The sequence below is a fragment of the Myxocyprinus asiaticus genome, chromosome 38 (assembly GCF_019703515.2).
Source record: "Myxocyprinus asiaticus isolate MX2 ecotype Aquarium Trade chromosome 38, UBuf_Myxa_2, whole genome shotgun sequence".
Taxonomy (NCBI): Eukaryota; Metazoa; Chordata; class Actinopteri; order Cypriniformes; family Catostomidae; genus Myxocyprinus; species Myxocyprinus asiaticus.
This window is the reverse complement of record NC_059381.1, coordinates 7,361,917-7,384,428: the sequence shown is the minus strand read 5'-3', so window position 1 is coordinate 7,384,428 and position 22,512 is coordinate 7,361,917. Positions and strand designations below refer to the sequence as shown.

The 22,512-nt window shown below is 37.5% G+C and overlaps 1 protein-coding gene across 3 annotated transcripts in view; it reads left to right on the top strand.

Annotated features, from left to right (window-relative positions):
- The window catches only part of arhgap24 (Rho GTPase activating protein 24), a 149,062-nt gene that overhangs the window by 67,167 nt on the left and 59,383 nt on the right, over window positions 1–22,512 (top strand). Inside the window, exon 1 of one of the 3 annotated variants that reach the window (XM_051677116.1) lies at window positions 20,843–21,728. The exons of the other annotated variants lie outside the window; for them this stretch is intronic. Coding sequence (XP_051533076.1) covers window positions 21,707–21,728 — 22 coding nt within the window. The 5' untranslated portion in view covers window positions 20,843–21,706. Of the gene's footprint in view, window positions 1–20,842; window positions 21,729–22,512 lie in introns of those variants that run through there. 3 annotated transcript variants of the gene reach the window in all.

Genomic DNA, 22,512 nt, shown 5'->3' with positions numbered 1-22,512 from the left:
GAGATATGCACGTTCAGAAGTGTGTGCAGAATTGAAAAAAACATAACTCCAATGCCATGTCTAGATTCTATAGTTTGTTTCAAGATAAGGACATTGACAAATGTGTTTCTCTAACGACTAATGTGCCTTGATAAGAAATAAAACCTAAAAGTGGGTCACAGACTGGGTGACCTGGATTGATGTTTGCATTTAAACACCACCACACATGAATATATCTACAAGCTACACAGTGTTCTCAAAGCAATATTTAAATGTATCTCTATTTAAAATTTTCATATGCATTATTTATACAAAACATATGAGTGTTATCAGTGATATTGTTTATTCTGGAACTTTCACTGTGTGCACAGTGGGAGCTGTGAGTCATTATTCTAGCTTTCAGATACTGGTCTATTTTAATATGGGCTTTGTCTCGTCTCCTATTCTCTCCTCTAGCCTCATCTCGTCCAACACACTGATCTCACAGTGAAATCAGAAACAGCAGGTTGACTTTTCTATTGCTAAAATCGGTCTCTGCTTACCGAAATTTAAAACACTGCCCCCAGTGGCCAAAGCGGTAACTGTTGTTGGGTGTATGGGCACATGTGAGCTCCATTTTCTGGGTAAAATGTCTATGGAGAGGTGCCAAAAGCAAGTTGTGAAGCAATTTGTTCACAGCTGTACAAGCTGTAATACAGTGAAAAGGAATGCATATTTTATAAACTGAACAACCCAAACCCCAAGCCTAAATCTATCTACAGTATCAGTGGAGTAGAAATGTAATGTTAGACTGAAAAATGCAATCTCCGAATTGCGTTTGTCACTGATTATGCAAAAACGATTATTTCCTAGTTTCAACACAGGATCTGAACCCTGGTATCCCACACTGCTGAACACGCTTACGGTCACGCCACAAGGGAAGGCAAACATGCAGGTGCCGATTCAAAAATATCTGATAGGATATGCTGCTTGTCATGATTCGGCATAATGTAGCCGATTCTAGGGTACTGGAACTCTCGAAAATGTCTGTGTGATCAGGTTGTGTCTAACCAGGTCTTATGAGAAGTCATTATAATACTACGAGATGCTGAAATCGTACAACTGAAAACCTTTATTCCCAAAGAGCAAAATAAACTGATCATTGAATTATGTTATTAAGATTTTACTTAAATTTAACCCCTAATCCAAACCCTAAACATAACCATGATTTTAATAGGAAAAAACTTTTGTGGAACACGTAAGAAAGAAAAATATGTTTGGAACGAGACAAGGGAAGCATATTACAAGTTATTCAGATACATTAGTCATGTATATTGCATAAATAAATATGGAATGAATGATCAAATTTGTTTACAAACGTTTCCTTTATTAAAATAAAGTGTTAGATAGGTGGCTAGCTGTATTGTATCGATTTCAAATGCTGTTTTTTGATTAGCTGGTCTATATATGGGAATCAAATTTGTACGATATCTTATGATTTCATCATCTCGTATGAATTATTATAAGTTGTCTTTTGTTGTCTCATCTCATCTCCTCTAATATTCTCTACTCTCATCTGGTCTTGTCTTCTATCCCAAAAAGTAACTTCAATTAGTCTGTGACAAACTAGAATAGTTAAAAGATCTGTTCAAATTTCCAAGACGTCTGTTTTACAGCCTTGGAAACAGAAAAAAATATCAATTTTAACGACACAATTAAGTGCCATACAGAAACTGTGAGGATGAAATTTCAATGACCTTCATATTTTGGAAGTAGCTTTGTTTGGTGAGAAAAAGATGACCTTCTGGATATTCCCCAGCTGTCTGATAGAATGCATCTGCTCATTTCTACTGTTCCGGATTGCTAGGCTAGAATATTGCCTGCTCTTTTGTGGCATTCTTGTCCGTTTGGAACAGATGGAAAACAAGAAGAACTGCAATGGCCAAAGCTATAAAGGACCCCAAAGAGAACCGGACTGAAAATTGAACAAACAAATTCCTCAAAGCTAAATCTGTCCTGCAAGCTGCACAATAAAAGAGAGACAGAGCAGAACTCATAAAACAGATATTGCAAAATGGAAGAAGCGAGAACAAAGACGTCCATTGTCCTGACTTTGCAGACTGGCCTGTGTCCAGGTGTGTGTTGACAGCTAAAGATCATGTGAGGGAGTTCATTTTGGGTGTGAATCCATCCTTAGATACTTTCACACTAGCTGACCTTCACTCTGGTCTCCCCTGAATAGAGATACTTCCTAAAAAGCCTTCTCTAAATGGGCGTTTGGACCTGAAATTTCTGCCAAAAAAGCATAATTTTACAATGACACCTCTAACTGACAGGGACATAGATTCTGGGGGGGGTGGGGGTGTAAACAAGCAAGTACACCCCATCCCCCCCCCCCCCCCCCCCCATAATTTATACCATGATCAATGGAAACATGGGTAAATACTTCAAGCAGCATCCCCCCCAATTTAGAAGCCAAATCTACGCCCTTGTCAACTGAGATCTTCTGTTTTTGCATGATGCTGCATCTACGCCTCTAAAAGTCAGCACAACAAACACAAATATTGGCTACTGAGTGTACCTTAAAAAACAAATTAAAAAATGTTTTATATGTGATATAAAGATAATTTCAGAGTATAAAAAAAAAAAAAAAAAATGAAAAGCATCTAAAACAGATACTCGCCAAGAATCATAAATCAGCTTCTGAGAATAATACGGCAGTTAATGCATAAAATTAAGCTCCTCCAACACAATAGCAAAAACATGTTATGTGAGCCAACAGAAGAAGGTATAAATGAGATCCCCTCCAGCATGTTCCGAAAGGATTGTTTATTTGCTGCGAGGCTGTTTGGGTAGTTTGTTCCTTCAGAGAGTGTCCCATTCATATGGATGGCATCATTATCTGCCTCGACAGACGGAATGAGTGCACCATGACGTACATGTTTGGTTTACCGTAATGGTTTTGTATGTCGGTCTCATGCTAAAATATGTGCAGGGGATGTGGATGAGGGTATACGCCACTAGGCATTCTTGTTTGTTTTTGGATATTTGGATGGTGTTTACACACACACACACACACACACATAAAATTATGTTAAATCAATTAAGAGCTTATAAATCAACAGTCAAAAAAATAGCTCTTTGGCTGCACTTGATTGTTTTAGTTTTAATTAGGAATCTTGGCTTGCTGAGAAGTTGTACAGGTTTGTTCATCAAAGGACTACACAAGGTCAACAAAGGTTAATAAAACAGTGTTGCAGTAAAAATGTTTAGTGGCAAAAAGAGTGACTGTGTGTGTGTACAGTGTGTACAGGTTTGGCTATACACTAAAAACCCTAATGTTGTCATTACTGGAAAAATCTAATTGCCTTAATTAAACATTACTTGAAATGTCAAGTTTTGGGCTCATAACTCAAATATCTATGTTCTTTTAACTTATTTTTCTTAAAAATCCATAAGGGTACGATTTTAAGTGTTAATAACTCAGACTATTGAGTACAAAATTGAGGCTATGGGGAATACCTTATAATGCCTTGCACTTGAATTATTTAATTATGTTTCCTTGGCAAAGGGAACATATGGTGGTGGATGATGAGATAATTTTCATTTTGGGGTGAATTATCCCTTTAAGCTGTGTTACGGTATGACCTAAATTTGAGTCCAATCAATTTAACTTATTAAGTAGAAACAACAACATTTATATAGCAAAACTGAGTTGTCTACTTGCATCTAGTTACCTTAACTTAAAAAGTTAAGTTCATTCTAAATGATTACCAAGTTAAGTGAGCTTAACTTGCCGTTTTGGAGACGCCATTGCTCAATTCAACTGAGTCAACAAATTTACTCAGTCGATTAGAGTCAGCTTATTAGGGTTTTCAGTGTACTTGTGAGGGCCACATTTTTGAAGGGCCACTAATATAGTGACACTTATCAAAAAACAACTTGTGAGGACTTTTGAAGTGGTCCTCGTTATTTTAAAGGCTCACAAATTGTCCAAATCATGTTTTGTGTTAATCTACTGACATCAAAATATTTCTGCGAGGGTTTAGGGAATAGAAAATCTAATTAGCTCTGCATAAAACAATAGAAGCCACTGGAAAGTTCCAATCATGCTAGAAAACCAAACGTGTGTGTTTGTGTGTGTCTGTGCCTTATAAACCAAAGGAGATATTTGAACAGTGTGGGTCAGTGAATAGTGAAGAGTTTTCATTTCATTTCAAACTCGCTGGTGTTTTAAGCAATCCAGAATAGATTTTGTTTCACAGAACATCCTGAAATTTCTTGAACTCCCACTCATAGTTTCTCATGAGTAAGTCTGACACTTGCATTATCAGTTATTCAATACAGAAATAGTCTCATACCTTTTAATTTTGTGGTTTGAGATGAACTGTTGTTTTCTTCAAATAGATGACACCGATGCCCCCAAGTGGTCGCTCAACCATTTATAGCAGTAATGCTGCACAGAAGATAAATCACTAAAGACATTAATTACAGTGGGCTTTAAATATTCATTTAGCAGTTTGTGCTTGTGATACACTCATTCCCATTCAGTTCTATCCCGTTCTGTTGTCAGATCAATAATTATGCATAAATGAACTCTGAGAAAATTATAGTGAAGAAATCCATACAGCTGTGCTCTCTCTGACCCCGCTATACATTGCATATACATAAAAGAATACTGCAGATGATTACATATGAATAATTAAATATGAATAAATATGAATAATTACGCAATATAATGATTCACATATTTCCAAGGGAACATTGGGCGATTTATTTATTTATTTATTATTACAGAAACCCAAATCATTTCAACAGTACAAAACAAAGCAGGTCCACACAGCCCCATGAAGTTACAACTACATCACAGAGAGTCAGAAAAAAGTTTAAAGGTTAAAGCACACCTGCCATACAATTTCAGTTATTACTCTAATTTTGAATGGAAAATGTATGGAAAATGAATATAAATAAATAAATAAATAAATAAAGATTTTTAAGCCTGGAAAAAAATAACTAAATCTTAAAGTATCCTAAATAAAATAAATATAAATTTAGACTGTCAGACATCCACTGACAGTTTAACAGATATGGAATAACACACTGTGTTAATTAACCTAGCAGGACAGTAACCATGGCAACCACTTAAGCCAGTCAACGGAATGACACAGCCTCCATTATTTGCACCTCTGTCATTTGTTTTGAAAAATTGAGTGTTCAGTCACTGAGTGAGTCACGCCTCATTTTTCATTCTTCACCCAAAGGTCAGAATCAGTGACTCAAACTCCAGATAATAACACATATCCATCATTATAATGTATTTTTACTATTCTGTTATATTCTATTCTGAATCTATTCTAAATCTATTCTGATGTATTAGATTCTGATCTGTTTTGTTACTTCTATACTATTCTGTTCTAATCTATTTGTTTCTATTCTGATCTATTCCGATTCTATTCTACTAGATTTATTCTGTTTTGATTTGTTCTGTTAGATACATTCTATTCTATTCTATTCTATTCTAATATGTTGTTGTTACATATACTGTATATTCTTTTCTGTGCTATTATATCCTGATCTGTTCTGTTACTTCTGTTCTATTCTATTGTGTTCTATTATATTCTATAATATTAAACAGTACTCTATTATGTTATCCTTGAAAGGAGAAATCTAAATTGTACTTTTAAAGCTTACCTATAGAGATGGTAATCTCATTTAAGGAGGGAGGTTATGTCTAATTATTCACTCGAGTAAAATTAATCTGTCCCCAATTAGAGGAGATTCATTATCATTAAAGTGAAAGCCAACAGAGACAGTGACATCAATGAAACCTGGCCTTCCCATATCCTCTAAGCAATTAGAGATATTTTATAGCTGTGGATTTTTCTGGAGAAAACTGATGACTCTCCACATAAGTCCATCTACCTTGCCTGTCTTCACTGTATAAGGTCTGACAACAGGATCTGGAGTCTTCTCAAAATATCAGAAAATGTTTTACTTTAACCAGCTGGGATGCACAATAAAAGAACTACAAACTGTTATCATAGTTTTACATTGACATTCAGATAAAACATTATTCGACTATTGCTCTGTGTGTGTGTGTGTGTGTGTGTGTGTGCATTTAAATAATATAACTGGCTTTATAATGCAGTTAAAAGCTGTGTGTTTTATTTAATCTCACAGAAGCCAACTCATATCAGGGGCGGATCTACCAGGGTGGCATCAGGTGGCAAATGCGACTCTAAGAAATAGCTTTGCCACCCCATCTGCCGCCCTGTATAAAAAATAAAGGTACATTGTGTAGGGGTTTATTCATTTCGAACTGCCTTAACTGAGCCCACAACACAGAGCTATTGAGTGAGTGACCACAGCAGCGGTCAATCTTTTGATAGATTACAACAGTGGCCAATCACAGACGTGCTGTGCTCCTGCAACACGTGTTCAGTGTTTGAGCACTCACTGCACGGGTTGACCCAAACAATGACATCATGGACAGATACAGGGAAAAAAGAGGTAAAAGATTAATATCTCAGTTGTTTCTAAGTCATCACTGAATGATTATTAGATACATCACTTTCAATTATGGGTGCAGACGGATGAGACATGTCCTCAACACTTTTTGGAATAGCTTTTGTCAGGTATGCGTATAATCCAGTTGAAACATCTCCAGTTCTTGAGCAGGAGTTTCTATTTCATCTGATCTGTGTGCGTTTTAACTGGCGATCTGGCGTTGGAATGTGTTATTTTGAATGTTATGATGAGTGTTGTTGCGGCTGTTATTAGTGTCATTTAGTGTCAGCTGTTTTTCCACAGCTCGTGCTCTTTTCTGGTGGAATAGATAAGCAAAATGTGTTCCATATCTCTGATGTACAGATGAAGATGCAATCTTGGTTTATTGAATATAAAAAGTTATATTTGGGCAAAATTATATGTATTACAAACAAATCAACATACCAATAATGTCATCAGGCATCAGATAGCCAGCTAGACTGTGTGTAAGATCCTATAGGTTGCCATGGAAACGTGCGTAGTAGTTTGAAATCTGAGGGGAAGATTATAAGCGCTTTTTTTGTATATGAACATATCGGATGGAAAAAAGCATCAACCATTAAATTATCTCCTCGTAAACACCTTTTTTTATTAAAAGTGTGCATATGTCAAGCTGTATGTCAATTCTGGAATACCTGTAAATGCAGGCATCTCCCTCTCCTCTCGCAGCCACTTGACCATATGCTTACGGATGGCAACAGGATCCAGTGTGCAAGGGGGTGGATTCCATCATGTCATTGTACTCCAATTTAGAATCAGAATCAGAATCAGAATCAACTTTATTGCCAAGTATGCTTACACATACAAGGAATTTGTCTTGATGACAGTAGCTTCCAGTGTACAACAATACAAAACAATACAAAAACAGCAGCAAGACATAGATAATAATAAAAAATAAAAAATAATTATACACATACGTACATATACACACACACACACAGACACACATACACATACGTAGTGCAAATCTGATACAAATCTGTTATCTGTTATGTACATTTGCAATTTTTTTTTTTTTTTTTTCAGAGGAATGAAATGGCAGAAGAGGTGGATGTGTTGGATAAATATAAAAAAGACTAAACTGTGTATTGCACATAGTTATTGCTCAATGGGGCAATTTAACTGTTCATGAGATGGATAGCCTGAGGGAAAAAACTGTTCCTGTGCCTGACGGTTCTGGTGCTCAGAGCTCTGAAGCATCGGCCAGAAGGCAACAGTTCAAAAAGGTAATGGGCAGAGTGAGTGGGGTCCAGAGTGATTTTTCCAGCCTTTTTCCTTACTCTGGAAGTGTATAGTTCTTGAAGTGGGGGGGCAGGGGGCAACCAATAATCCACTCAGCAGTCCGAACTGTCCTTTTGTAATCTTTTGATGTCTGATTTCGTAGCTGAACCAAACCAGACAGTTATTGAAGTGCAGAGGACAGACTCAATGACTGCTGAGTAGAACTGTATCAGCAGCGCCTGTGGCAGGTTGAACTTCCTCAGCTGGCGAAAGAAGTACAACCTCTGCTGGGCCTTTTTCACAATGGAGTCAATGTGTGTCTCCCACTTCAGGTCCTGTGAGATGGTAGTGCCCAGGAACCTGAATGACTCCACTGCTGCCACAGTGCTGTTTAGAATGGTGAGGGGGGTCAGTGTTGGGGTGTTCCTCCTAAAGTCCACAATCATCTCCACCGTTTTGAGCATGTTCAGCTCAAGGTTGTTTTGACTGCACCAGACAGCCAGCTGTTCAACCTCCCTTCTGTATGCAGACTCATTGTCATCTCAGATGAGGCCAATGACAGTGGTGTCATCTGCAAACTTCAGGAGCTTGACAGAAGGGTCCTTGGCGATGCAGTCATTGCTGTACAGGGAGAAGAGTAGTGGAGAGAGCACACATCCCTGGGGGGCACCAGTGCTGATTGTACAGGTGCTGGAAGTGAGTTTCCCCTGTCTCACAAGCTGCTGCCTGTCCGTCAGAAAGCTGGTAATCCACTGACAGATAGACATGGGAACAGAGAGTTGGTGTAATTTATTCTGGAGTATAGCTGGGATGATGGTGTTGAAAGCCGAACTGAAGTCCACAAAAAGGGTCCTTGCATATGTCCCTGGTGTGTCCAGATGTTGCAGGATATGATGCAATCCCATGTTGACTGCACCATCCACAGACCTGTTTGCTCGATAAGCAAATTGAAGGGGATCTAGAAAGGGTCCAGTGATGTTCTTCAGGTGGGCCAACACCAGTCTCTCAAATGATTTCATGACCACAGATGTCAGGGCGACAGGTCTGTAGTCATTAAGTCCTGTGATTTTTTGTTTCTTTGGGACAGGAATAATGATTGAGCGTTTAAAGTTGCTCCAGTGATCTATTGAAGATCTGTGTGAAGATGGGGCCAGCTGGTTAGCACAGACTTAAACGGTAAAGAGGATGAGCTGTCCTAATTTGGAAGTGCTCTTTATTAACTGTAAGCCGTTCTACTCGCCGCGGGAGTTTTCCTCGTTTATTCTGGTGAGTGTGTATATCACGCCAAACGCGTGTTTGAATGCCGCGCTGCAACAGCTGACTGATCAAATCACAGACACAGAACAACAATACTCAGTTATTATTACAATATTATTAATACAGATAGGCAGCTGAGACACCGTCTGGGCCTGAAGCTTTCCTCGTCTTTTGTTTCCGAAAGCCCCGGCTCACATCATCTTCACAGATTTTAAGTGCAAGTTGAGTAGCAGGAGGGGGGAGGAGGGGGGTTGCAGGAGTTGTTGGTGTTTGTGTGAAGTGAAGGTCAGAGTGGGTGTGGGGTGTGAGATTGGGCCTTTCAAATCTGCAGTAGAACACATTCAGGTCGTCAGGCAATTGTTGGTCCACCACAGGGTTGGGGGTAGGAATCCTGTAATTTGTGAGTTGTTTCATTCCACTCCACACTGATGCAGGGTCGTTAGCTGAAAACTTGTTTTTCAGCTTCTCAGAGTATCTTCTTTTAGCCACTCTGATTTCTTTGTTCAGTGTGTTCCTGGCCTGATTGTACAAGACTTTATCCCCACCCCTGAAAGCATCCTCTTTGGCCTGACGAAGCTGCCTGGGCTCTGCTGTAAACCACGGTTTGTCGTTGTTGAACTTTAAATTAGTCCTAGTAGAAATGCACATATCCTCACAGAAACTGATATATGATGTAACAGTATCTGTGAGCTCATCCAGCTTGGTGTCTGAAGCCTCAAAAACACTCCAATCCGAGCAATCGAAGCAGGCTTATAGTTCCCGCTTTGCTTCATTGGTCCATCTCTTTACAGTCCTTACTACTGGCTTGGCTGATTTTAATTTCTGCTTGTAGGTTGGAAGAAGATGAACCAGACAGTGATCAGAGAGTCCCAAAGCTGCTCTAGGGAAAGAGCGATATGCATCATTTATTGTTGTGTAACAATGATCCAGTATGTTCCTGTCTCTGGAGCATGTAATGTGCTGTTTGTATTTGGGCAGTTCACGTGTGAGATTTGCTTTGTTAAAATCCCCAAGAATAATAATAACTGAGTATTGTTGTTCTGTGTCTGTGATTTGATCAGTCAGCTGTTGCAGCGCGGCATTCAAACACGCGTTTGGTGCGATATACACACTCACCAGAATAAACGAGGAAAACTCCCGCGGCGAGTAGAACGGCTTACAGTTAATAAAGAGCACTTCCAAATTAGGACAGCTCATCCTCTTTACCATTGTTACATCTGTACACCAACTTTCATTGATGTAAAAGCATGTTCCACCACCTCTCGTTTTCCCCGTTAACTCCGCGATGCGATCCTCTCTAAACAGTTGAAAGCCCGGCAGATGTAACGCGCTGTCCGGAATGACTTCACTCAGCCAGGCTTCTGTGAAGCACAAGGCAGCAGAGTTTGAAAAGTCCTTGTTTGTGCGGGTGAGAAGATGTAGTTCGTCCGTTTTGTTAGGAAGAGAGCAGAGATTCGCTAGATGAATACTCGGCAGTGCTTTTTGAAAGCCGCGCCGACGGAGCCTGACCAGCGAGCCTGCTCTTTTCCCTCGACTGCATCTCCTAGCACGTTTAAACAACACAGCCACTCCTCCGACTAAAATGTCCAGCAAAACGTCTTTTGAATATTCAAAAACCTGGAAAAGGTTGTCTGGTATATGCTGGTGAATGTTCAGCAGTTCGTCCCTGGTAAAACTGACTAGAAAAATATGACTAAACACAGGACAAACAAACAAAAACAACAAAAGAATTTAAGAGCTACACACCGAGGCGGCCATCCATGGTGCCATCTTGTATCTAAATACAAGATGGCAGTTGTTGTTGATACGTTGCGTTGTTGAGCAGAGTGACAATAAACAAAGATCAGTTCTGAAGTGCATTCTGTGTGTGGGTCTTTTAAGGTGAGTCAGGCAGAACATCATATCTTAAATTTGAGTCACTGCGCCTTTTCAGTGCAGAGCCACTGTATTTCCTACGCCTTTTATAAATCATGTGGGTAGCGACTAGTCGACTACAGGCTGACCAAAAAAATTGAGTCAAATATTCTATTCTATTCTATTCTATTCTATTCTATTCTATTTCATTTAAATCATCAGGTAAAGTATGGCAGAGTATGTCTGTCTCTAAATTATAATGGCTTAGATGGAGAAGTCACCACCAGACCAGTCAGTCGTGTTATCAACTAAAGTGCTTATCTATGTGTTCATCTACTGAATAACAAAATCCCAAGACTGATAGTGGCAGCTGTAGAGATGAAATTACTAAATGAAGTGAAATATTTATTTGAGTGCTTGAATCAAAACAGGTAATTAAAAAATATATATTTTACTGTGCATAACACAATTAATATTCATGAGTTTCACAGCACTGCCCCCCACTGTACAATTGTCATACAATTTTTATATTATTAAGCCTAACTTTGTATTAAGGTTCGCTTTCAAATGGCTTATTCCAGCTGTTACAAAGGTGATAGGTCTACAGGACTTCATAAGCAGAATAACATGGGATATGCATGCACTCTCCATCCATGGGTACACTGAACAAAATAAAACAATTTGGCCTGCATAAGGTAACTTTTAGTTCAAACTGCCAGTTCTATATGTCAAGCTAAGGAACATTTCAAAATATTTCATGTGTTTAATAGAGATTTAATAGAGATTGGAAACGTAATCCATAAGAACTAGGCATGGGCGCTTGCTTTGGTGTTGCCACCCCTAATAGTCTTTATGCCACCCTCTTGAAAAAATTTCTAGATCCACCCCTGCCTCATGTACCGTGCAAAATGAATCACAGCGCACTTTGTGATTCAATGTCTTTCACTCTGTTACCAAACCACGCTGGCTTTAGCCAATTCGCTCAATCGAACCCTTATAAATGATGTGCGGAGCAAAATACAAATCAGTCGCTATTTCACCCACTGTTGCTGCTAGTAGTTAAAGTTTTTCTTTAATGCAGTTCTAGGTACTTGTTTACCTTTACTGTAATTAGTGAATGAACGACCCTCATCTCTAATGTTTTTTGTTTAATCACGTGGTCTGGTCTGTTGGCCAATATTGACCATTGTGTCTGTCTTGTTTGTAATATGATGGGTTGCCCTAGACTAGCTGGCCATATTTATGGGCTCTTCATGTCAGCATGGTTCATATTTATTGGTGTTGTTTTTAATTCTGTCTGATATAAATAGAGCCTGAAATGAGTTATAGCTTGGCATGCATGTATGCATTGAGGCAGTGAGTAGATAATGTCCAAATATATGGATGTGGCCATACTGTGAATAAAGGGGAGAGTGATATTTGCATTTAATTAAAAATAGTGTAATCCTCCTGTAAATCAGAGGAGGAGGTGTTTGCTTCTCAATTATATATAATTGGGTCTCTATTCTATTCTATTCTATTCTGTTATATTGTAATCTTCTGTACATTACCACCCTATTATATTCTTGTCTATTATATTCAAATCTGTTCTGCTGTACTGTACACAACTCTGTTCTGTTCTGCTGTACTTTATCTACTCTATCCTATTCTATTATGTTCTATTCTATTCTGCTGTACACTTCCCTATTCTCTTCTTATCTAATCTATTATATTCTGCTGCACTGTACACTAATCTATTCTGTTCTATTCTTTTCTGCTGAACTCTACCATATTTTATCCTGCTGTACTTTACCCTACACTATTCTATTCTAGTTTATTCTATTCTATTCTGCTGTACTCTACTCCTCCCTACTTTATTCCATTTTGTCCTATTCTATTCTATTCTATTCTGTTCTATTCTATTCTATTCTATTCTATTCTATTCTATTATGCTTTACCCTACTCTGTTCTATTCAGTTGTATTATATTGTGCTGTATTCTATTCTATTCTGCTGTACACTACACTAATGTATTTTGTTCTATTCTATTTTATTATTTTCTATTATGTTCTATTCTATTCTCCTGTACTCTATTCTGTTTTATTGATTTCTATTATTTTCTTTTCTATTCTATTCTTTTCTGTTCTGTTCTGTTATGTTATGCTATGTTATAATCTGCTGCACAGTACATTACCACCCTATTCTATTCTTGTCTATTCTGTTCTGTTCTATTCTCTTCTGCTGTACACTTCCCTACTCTATTCTATTCTACTATATTCTATTATGCTGTACTGTACACTATTCTATTCTATACTATTCTGCTGTACTGTGCACTACCCTGCTGTACTTTACCCTACACTATTCTATTATGTTCTGTTCTAATCTGTTTTATTCTAATCTGTTCTGCTGTACTGTACACTACCATACTTTTTTCTATTATAGTATGCTTTTCTCCACCCTACTCTATTCTATTTTCTATTCTATTCTGTTGTATTCTACTGTGCTATACTCTATTCTTTTCTGTTCTATTCTGCTGTACACTACACTACTGTATTTTGTTCTTTTCTATTGTATTCAGTTGTACTGTACACAATTTTAATCTTCTATCCTTTTCTCCTCTATTCTGTTCTGCTGTACTGTACTGTACTGTGCTCTACCCTATTCTATTATTCTGCACTCTATTCTGTTTAATTCTATTCTATTCTATTCTATTCTGTTTAATTTAAATCATCAGGTAAATGGCAGAGTATGTCTGCCTCTAAATTATAATGGCTTAGATGGAAAGCTCTCATTCTCTCTCTCTCAGAGCAAATCTGATATATCTCATAAACAAGTCCAAGTCCAAAAATCTTTATTGGCATGATTGTTAACATTTTATAATATTGTCAAAGCATTTAAAGAAAGATACAATAAACAAAATAAATAAAATTGTGCTTAAAATTGAGGGGAAATAAAAGTGGTAAAAAAGAAATGAAAAATGGCAATAAAAGTGTACAATACAATGAAATTAAATCAGGTTTAAAGTAATCAAAATGTTATGTACATATAGTGACACACATGCCAATCACCGGTTGTGCCTGTTGGCATGCAGCCATTGTGCTACACACTGTCCCTCAGGCTATGGCACACTGCTACATATCTACTTGCTAAGGTTTTTTCCTCATCTGTCAGTGTGGCAAAGTCTGAAAGCGATTTTAGGAATAGTGGTTTGTATTTGTCTCTAATGTTTTTTATATTTTTCGCAGTGTAGGAGAAAGTACATTTCTGTTTCGACCTCACCTGTTCTACAGTGTTCACAGAATCCTTCCTCTTTCGGTTTCCAAGATTTTTTTGTGCCTGCCTTTATCAATGGCTAGACTGTGGTGACTAAGCCTGTATTTAGTTAGGATTTGTCTTCATTTGGTATCTCTGATGGTACTGAGATATTCTGCCAATTTATATTCTCTATTTAATGATCTGTAGTATTTTAGTCTACTTTGTGTTTTGGTTTCATTTTCCCAGTGTTCTAGGTGCTTTTGGTTAATTTAATGTTATAATTTATGTTTATTTTTGGTTCTGTGGTAGTATTTGAATCAAACTGTTTAGTGTCAAGCTTTGAAAGTTTAATGGCCAGCTGGCTAAGAGGGCTCGTTTTGGGATTTAGCTTTTCTGATTGTAGTGCTTTCCATTGGAGAGTGTTGTGTGTACTAGATCTGAGATGTTTCCAGAAGGTGAGGGTTATTTTTTGGATATTAATAATTAGTGGGTATCTACCTAGTTCTGCTAGCATTGTTTGGTGTTTTCCTTTGGACTTTTAGGATGTACCTCTCTATCTCTCTCCTGATATTTCTCATAAAGAGGGCTTCAGTTTTACCTCCTGGTTTTTCTCAGATGTCTTTATTTATTACATTCTATCTTCAGCAACAGGGAACTCAGAGCGTGTGCTGTATCTCACTCTGTTATGATTTGTGGTAGGCGGAAAGCTGCTTCTAAAATTTTATTCTATACATTAAATCTGCTTTAATAAAGTCATCAAATGCCACAATTTATCATGTCAATGTCTTTTTATGTCTTCTTTGAATAAATCTGTCTGTCATAAAAGGTTTAACATCAACAAACTAAACATCACTTTTCTACTACTAAAATAATTTAACATAAAATATTGTGAACACACTATTATGCCAGATTTTGATGTTTGTCAGTAGAGGACAAGCTTAAAATGTCAACCTTGCTACTGTAATTTTGTGCAGTAAACAGTTGATTATTGATTAGATTTTTTTTATTAGGTCATGTAGTGTCATGACTAATGGCCAGTAACGTCTAACTGAAATGTAAAATATTATATTGTATTATATTACATTATATTATTATATTTTCCAAAGGGTACACAATAATGAAATATGTTCTTATAAAGAGTGATGATAAATTTGAATACAAGTTTTCAAATTAAATATAACAATTTATGACTTTTTTGTGTAGACAAAGATAGAGAATTTTAAAAATCAGGTTTTATGTCTTTAGAAATCTATTCAGAACCTCATGCAGTGAAGACCAAACCTTTATAAATGAATTCACCCTAATTAAGAAACAGAAAAAAATGGTTTGGGGCACAACTCTGTTAGGGCCAGCGTCTGCGAGTTTGTGTTCACTTATTTCAATGAGCTCACCTGCTGTTTTCGTTCTTCCATTCAGTCTGTTTGTCCCGCTGTTCGTTCGTCCTCTGAAGTGTGTGATTAATGGTGGTCATTGAGCGAATATTTTCACACAGTGTGTTTCCCTCATCCCCTCATCTCTCAGGTCGTTGCCTGAGGGACCAAAGGAAGAGTTTGTACTCCATTTGTTTCATGGTTTACTTCATTCCAGTCTGATCCCTGTCTTTGTCTGTCTGTCTCTCTCAGTCTTGGTCTTTCATAAGCCTCTAGTCTTGTGTCAGAGCTGTAATGGCTCCAGAAACTGATTTTTCTTAAGTCAAAAGTATCTGCAGAGGTGCTGATAGCAAAAATCACTGACCCAGCTCTCACTGGACCTGATTGAGACCAGTCTAGCTCAGGGACAAAACATGATATTTGTATAACAGCTAGACTGTATCATCGGAATGTTCTGAAGTGAACTAGAGGTGCTGTGAAGTTATTAGAAGCTCTTCTGTTGGTCTGAGACCAGACAAATACATCTAAATAATTCCATTATTATGGGTACAAAAATATTTTTTGAAAGTGCCTGAATTTTACTGTCATTATTCAGGGTAGGATTTAGGTCAAGGAACTAGTCTGTGGTCACGATAACTTATAAGGTCAAGTTCTTGTGAATTTTTATCCTGATCCAAGTGCAAACCCAAATGCTTTCTGACAGCACCAAGCTCTCGCATGCTGTAAATACCCCTCTGATGTGTATTTAAGTTCATGGGACTCGTCTTGGCAGAGAAAGATGTGAACTGAAATATTTTTCTTCATATCTACTTGTCAGCCATTTATACTGCGTGCTTTATGATTTCCAGATGTCAGAATCGCCCATATGTGGGCTGAACTTGACCTGAGGAATATTCTGTTTATGTCCTATTTTGAAAGCAATATACAGTAGCTTTAACACCTCAGCACATTCCACCTGTAATGTAAATCAGCACAAGGGCATAAAATTACTTCGCAGTCAGTACCATTACAGAAACACAAAGTGTTCTAGAGAACGGAGGAATGTTTTAAATAAAAATTTTCATATAGGTTAAGGTTGATTCAGCCATATTAAATTATATGACAAATCCATGTGTAAAAGTTTAAAGCTGTGTCCCAAATGACACTATACACTATGCACTTACAAAATATACAATGCACTCAGCCATGCAGTGTATGAATTTTCAACGTGTAGTATCGTCCCAAATTGAACACTTAACTTTTTTTACTACACGGAAGCATTCGCACGTTTAACAACTGACGGAAGTGACACATTTCAAGCGCATGTGATGTGTTGCCGCTAGCTTTAGCGTGTTAGCCAACCTCAGTTCAGCACATATATCTTAAACAAAGTACATATTCACACAGTTTGGGGTGATGGTAAAGCAATTTGTAAGGGGCTATATCAACTGAAGTTTCGCTAGTGGCTACATTCTTCATTATTTACAACTGTTGTATCAGACCAACAGTGCAGCCAGTTAACTCCGCCCCTTCTGCTATGTACGGCAAGCTGCGTGTGCTGAGTGCATGTAGTGTCCAACATTCCACACATTTTGACGGTTGAAAAAGTGCATAATCTGGGTTCTTAAAGTACACTTCTTTTTGCTGCATTTTCAGTGTTAACATAGTACTCACACTACTACAAAATGCCATGGAATAGTGCAAAAGTGCGCAGTTTGGGATGCACCATAAACTTTAAAAGTTAGCTAGCTAGCTTGCAAGAGATAGATGTGTCCTAAACCACACACTTTTGCCCTATTCTACGTCATTTTGAAGTTTAAGCAGTGCGAATAGTATGCTAACACTGAAAACACTTACAAAAAATCTAAAGTAGCAAATTTGCTGCTCGTTATTTTCACATGCAAATTAGTTTTTGCTCTGCAAATGTTTGTCAAAAGTTTGCAGCTCTTCGCTGGTAGTGGTGAACCTCCGGCAAACCTTTGGCAACAATGGACAATTTGCCGCAAGCTTGCCGGCAATTTTGCAGCAAATTTGCCATGAACTCTCGATTTTTATAAGGGAATGCAACAAAAACAAGTGTACTATGAGCACCCGGATGATGCACTTCTTCAACCGTCAAAAGTGTGAAACAAGTGTGTCGGAACTAGTGGAAGGGATCGGAGTTTCCAGGCCGCGATGCTGGTCTGACAAAACGATTGTAAATAATGGAGAATGTTGCAACTATTGAAACTTCAATGAAGACAACACCTTACAAATGTAAGTTGAATGCTTTACTCCCCTACACTGTATGAATATGTATGTGGTTTGTGATACAAGTGTTGAACTAAGGTTGTCTAACTTGCTAAAGATAGCCGCAACACATCACATGTGATTGAAACATCACTTCCGGCAGTTGTTAAACGGCGAAAGCTTCCGTGTGGTAAATAATTGTTTAGTGTTCCATTTGGTATGATACTACACTTTGAAGACTGATTCACTACATGGCTAAATGCATAGTGTATATCGTTAGTGCATAGTGTATAGTGTGTCATTTGAGACACAGCGAGAAAGAGAGAAAGAGAGAGCAACTTAAAGCAGATCAAAGGCCTTGTGCTTGTTTACTTTTTAATTGTTTGACAGTTGGAGTTTGAAAGTTGTACATCAGTGTAAGTCTGGATTTTTCAGAGTTTTGCTGTGCTGTGTTAGAAAAGATATAGCACAATAAGTCAGAACGGACTGAAGGTCTATGCCAAGTTTAGTGGATGTAGCTTTAAAGCTCTAGGAGGAGTTACAATTGATAATTTTGGTCTTTGTTTAGAGATTTTGAAAAAACCTATACCAAGTCTGTAAAATAACAGTACGTTGGCTTTGTCAAGCCAACATAGTTACATTGTAACTAGAGAGTAGGTTCATTTTACTCTGCATCCTAATATCTACAAAATATGTAACTACAAAATAATTTATAATTTCATTTACATTAGATAGACGTGATTCTTCAGGCTGTGCCTCTGTGATGTAATCTAGCTGAAGTTGTGACTGGACTCTTAGGCAAAGGAAATGATTGATGCCAGCCGAGATTGAAAACAGAAGCCTCAATAACATGAGGTAGAGCAGATATCCCAGAGTGCTCTGTTGTGGGATATGTCCTGTGTGCCTAGTGTGATTGAAAAGACAGAGAAAAGAAAAATTAATTTTTCCTTGTCCTCTTCCCTCTCTCTCTCTCTCTCTCTCTCTCTCTCTCTCTCTCTATTTTATTAGAAAGTATTTTACCACTAATACAATTAAACTCTTCCATTTAAAGCATTAACATTTGTGCAAGAATAATAGCAAAATGCTGTACCATTAAATTTAATTACAATTTCAAAGGTCTTCTAAACATTTTCTCAGTTGGTTTGTAATGATTAGTGTAGAATTTTCCATATCTAAATAACAAACCAGAGCTCAGAAGGCTTCACAGTGTGGTGTCAGCATTTGGCACTATCATCCATTCTGCGGAATGAAATATGTGTTTGTCTTCCTCAGTTTGAATTACGTTGCACATTTCTGGCATTTGTCCACAGATGGAGAGTTTTGGCATCACTGTCAGAGCTAAACAGAGCTCAGCCATCACTACATGACTCTGAAGCTCTGATGATATATGAGAGATTTAAACCAGGCCTCTGGATATATTTGTGTGTGAAAGAAAGAGAGATAGAGCTTAGTATTTTCATAATTGATGAATGAATTTCACTTAAACCAAGGAGTCAAGGAGCATGTGTATTCAATAAGAGTGAATTATGAACTGAGTGACATTAAAGCAGGTCAAAAAGTGTGTGTGAGTTAGCGTGTGTGTAAGCTGGGGTAAAGGGGCCACATACAAAACAGGAAACCCGGACACTTACATAACCTGGTAACGGCAGGGAGGTCTGGCTGTCATAGCAAACTTCTAGCCTCCCTAAATACTCTTCTCACACACACCAGCACAGATCAGGTTTAAGCCCTATACTTTCCTGTAGAAGATTTACATCGAACATTCAAATGTCTACAGTCCAAATAAACACGGTGTTGACACTCAAGGGAACATTCTAGAGCCATTTTGTGCCGCTGACATACCCAACACAGCAGATATAACTGGAATACACATGGCGGTTACACATTTTTATGAGGTATCAACAAACTAAATCTGTCACAATGTTACAGGGATTTCCTTATAAATGTTAAATGATGGTGACTTTAAAGTCTGTAGATGCTAAAGCTATTTGGGTAACCTTTAATTAAAGGGTTCACACAAAAATGAAAATTATGTCATCATTTACTCACCCACATGTCATTCCAAACCTGTATGACCTTTCTAATTGCAATTTTGGTGTTATGCAAAGTTTGGTACGTTTGTTTGGTTTATTTGATTGAATTTGAGACCTTTTTTTTTTTACAAGCAATTTAATGTCTCATTCAGATTAAGTCAGTTTCATTGAGCCAACATAATTTTGTTGGATTAGGACAAATCAGTGTACAATAATATTTTTATTCAACTTTATTAGGCTCATCAAACTCAATTTATTAAGGTTTTATTCAATAAATTTTCTTATTTTGAGCCAACTTGATTTATTTTAGTAATCTTTTCTATATGCCAGGTGAGCAAGTGTAAGGACAGTGAAACTTATCAATTTAATTGCAGCTGCTTATAGAGCTAAGCAGCACTCAAATCAAGTATCATCACTTGAAATGAAAATCCATCCTCAACCTAAGCGCAAGTGCCATTCTTCACCACAGTGGTAACCCCCAAAACTCCAGCATAGCAGACTCTCTTTTTAGAAACCAATAACAGAACATTAAACATTAACAAATCTCCTCATATTCTGAAAAATGCATAAAAAAAATAAAAAACACCCCTTAATTTTAACACTTATTCTCCCTAACTAATCCCATACATAGCATGCTTGGAAATGAGAATATCCTGCCCAGTAATATCAATAATACATAAACACTACAAAAAGTATTAATGTAGTCCGAACTCAAATGGATTAAGCAAATTAAAATTTTACAAATTCAAAATGATAGAGCTCAATAAAATCAAGTAGTGACAAAATGTTCTAGAATTGTGTTGCTTTAGTTCATTTTAATTAAGTAAACTAAACAAGCAGCAAAAAATCTTTTCTTTGTGTTCGCTTAAAAAGGTGGTCTATCATACCTAGTTATGCCACCTTGTTAACAATTTATGGAGGCAAACAGCTACTGCTTGTACTCATGTTGATGACGCAATTATACTGTGGTTTGGACCCAAATAATATGATGTTAAAAGAGAACAGGGGGAGGGGGGAGAAATCAAACTCGGCTATGAACCAAGCAGTTCATAGCCGAGTTTGAAGTGAATATTCATGGTGCTCTTTTCCATACAATGAAAGTGAAGGGGACTGGGGCTCCTAAAATGACAAGAAAGCACCATAAAATTAGTCAATCAAGATTTTCATTGAATAAAGACTAAAATGTTGGTCATTTCCTCACAAACAGCGTGGCTTCAGAAGACTTGGAAAACCGCAAACAAGTCGTATAGGCCAATTTTATGTCCCCATTCACTTTCATTGTATGGAAAAGAGAAGAATGTTTAAAAAAAAATCATGCCTAAAATATCTTTATGAATTCTACAGAACAAAGACATACAGTTTTGGAATGACGTGAGGGTGTGTAAATGATCACATAATTTTCATTTTTGGGTGAACTATGGGATTATAAACAATCTATGTATATGGATCAAAGTGCAACAGAGGAAAAACTAGAAGAAGTCTACCGGTAACAGCTCTGTCTGTATTTATAGAGCACGGTAAGGGAGCGAGCCATTTGGCGAGTGCCCTCTCTTCGATCGTCAAATTTACAGGCCGGGGCAAGACCCCCAAGAGCTTCGGCGGCTGTGATTTATGAGCCACACTCCCCTGCTCGCCTTCCGCTAGATTGTCAGTGCATAACTGCATGCTCTCCCAGCCAAGACACTGCGCTCTACTCAGGCACAGTATGAAGGGAACAGCCCTGTTTCTGCACATGCATGCTGTGGATCTCTTAGACTCAGCCTGGAGAGGAAGAAAACAAGGAGATAACCTGTTGACTTGGATCATCTGATCAGATCTCTTTGCTTGTGTGATTGTTTGAATCCATAACTTGCTAATGCATGAGATCACTGAAAATGGACAGATGGAATGAATACAATACCATGCTGGAAGGGGGTAAGAACTGGCTAAGAGAAGAGAGGACTTGAGAAATTCACAGATAAGTAGACTCGAACAGATTTTTGTGTTGTTGTTGGATCACAAAAGCTGGACAGAAAATCATCCGGTCATGGACTTAAACTACAATCCAGGTGGGTGGCATGGAAACCAAGCCTGTTTGTATGCCAGTGGAAAGCTCATGAGGCTTTTTATTGGATAAAACAGAAAGGGGAGGAAAACAAATCAGGATATTAGCTGTGCTTGCTAAGGCAAGAATCTCTATTACTATTGCTCAGTAAGGATTTGAACAAACCTGTAACCCTAAGTATTAAACTTTGTGCTACAAACATGAATGATATTTCAAATCATGTGGCTTATTGAGGAGAGGTGCTATTGCTTTTTGAATCGAACTTACAATGGCCATTGTTAAGTTCCAGTTCATTTAAATTTTTAAAAAATTCCATAGACTTACATTAAAGGAGGGACCCGAGCCATATCGATCATAGAAACTTGGTATGAAGTTTTAAGCCAGTGGTTCTCAACCAGGGGCCCGGGGCACACTATGGAGCCTCAACAAATTTTCAAGGGCCCTCTAGATGACTTAGAATTATTTAAAATAAGTTAATAAAATATGATAAAATAATCTAACTTGCTATAATATATTTTAAAACCAGGGTTTGCACATGTCATGGAAAAGTCATGGAAAATTAGAAAAATACCTAAATGTCCTGGAAAATATTTTAATAGTTTGACTGTGTTGCTAACAAGGTTTTTGTTACATGTAAAAAAAAAAAAAAAAAAAAAAAAAAAAATGGTAACGATCTGGACTCGGAATAAGTGTCAAATACACATATTCGTTTCGTTTTGTCACTGCCGGCAGCAGCACATTGTGAAACAAGGTCAACTGTCACAAAACTAACTGTCATGAACAAATCC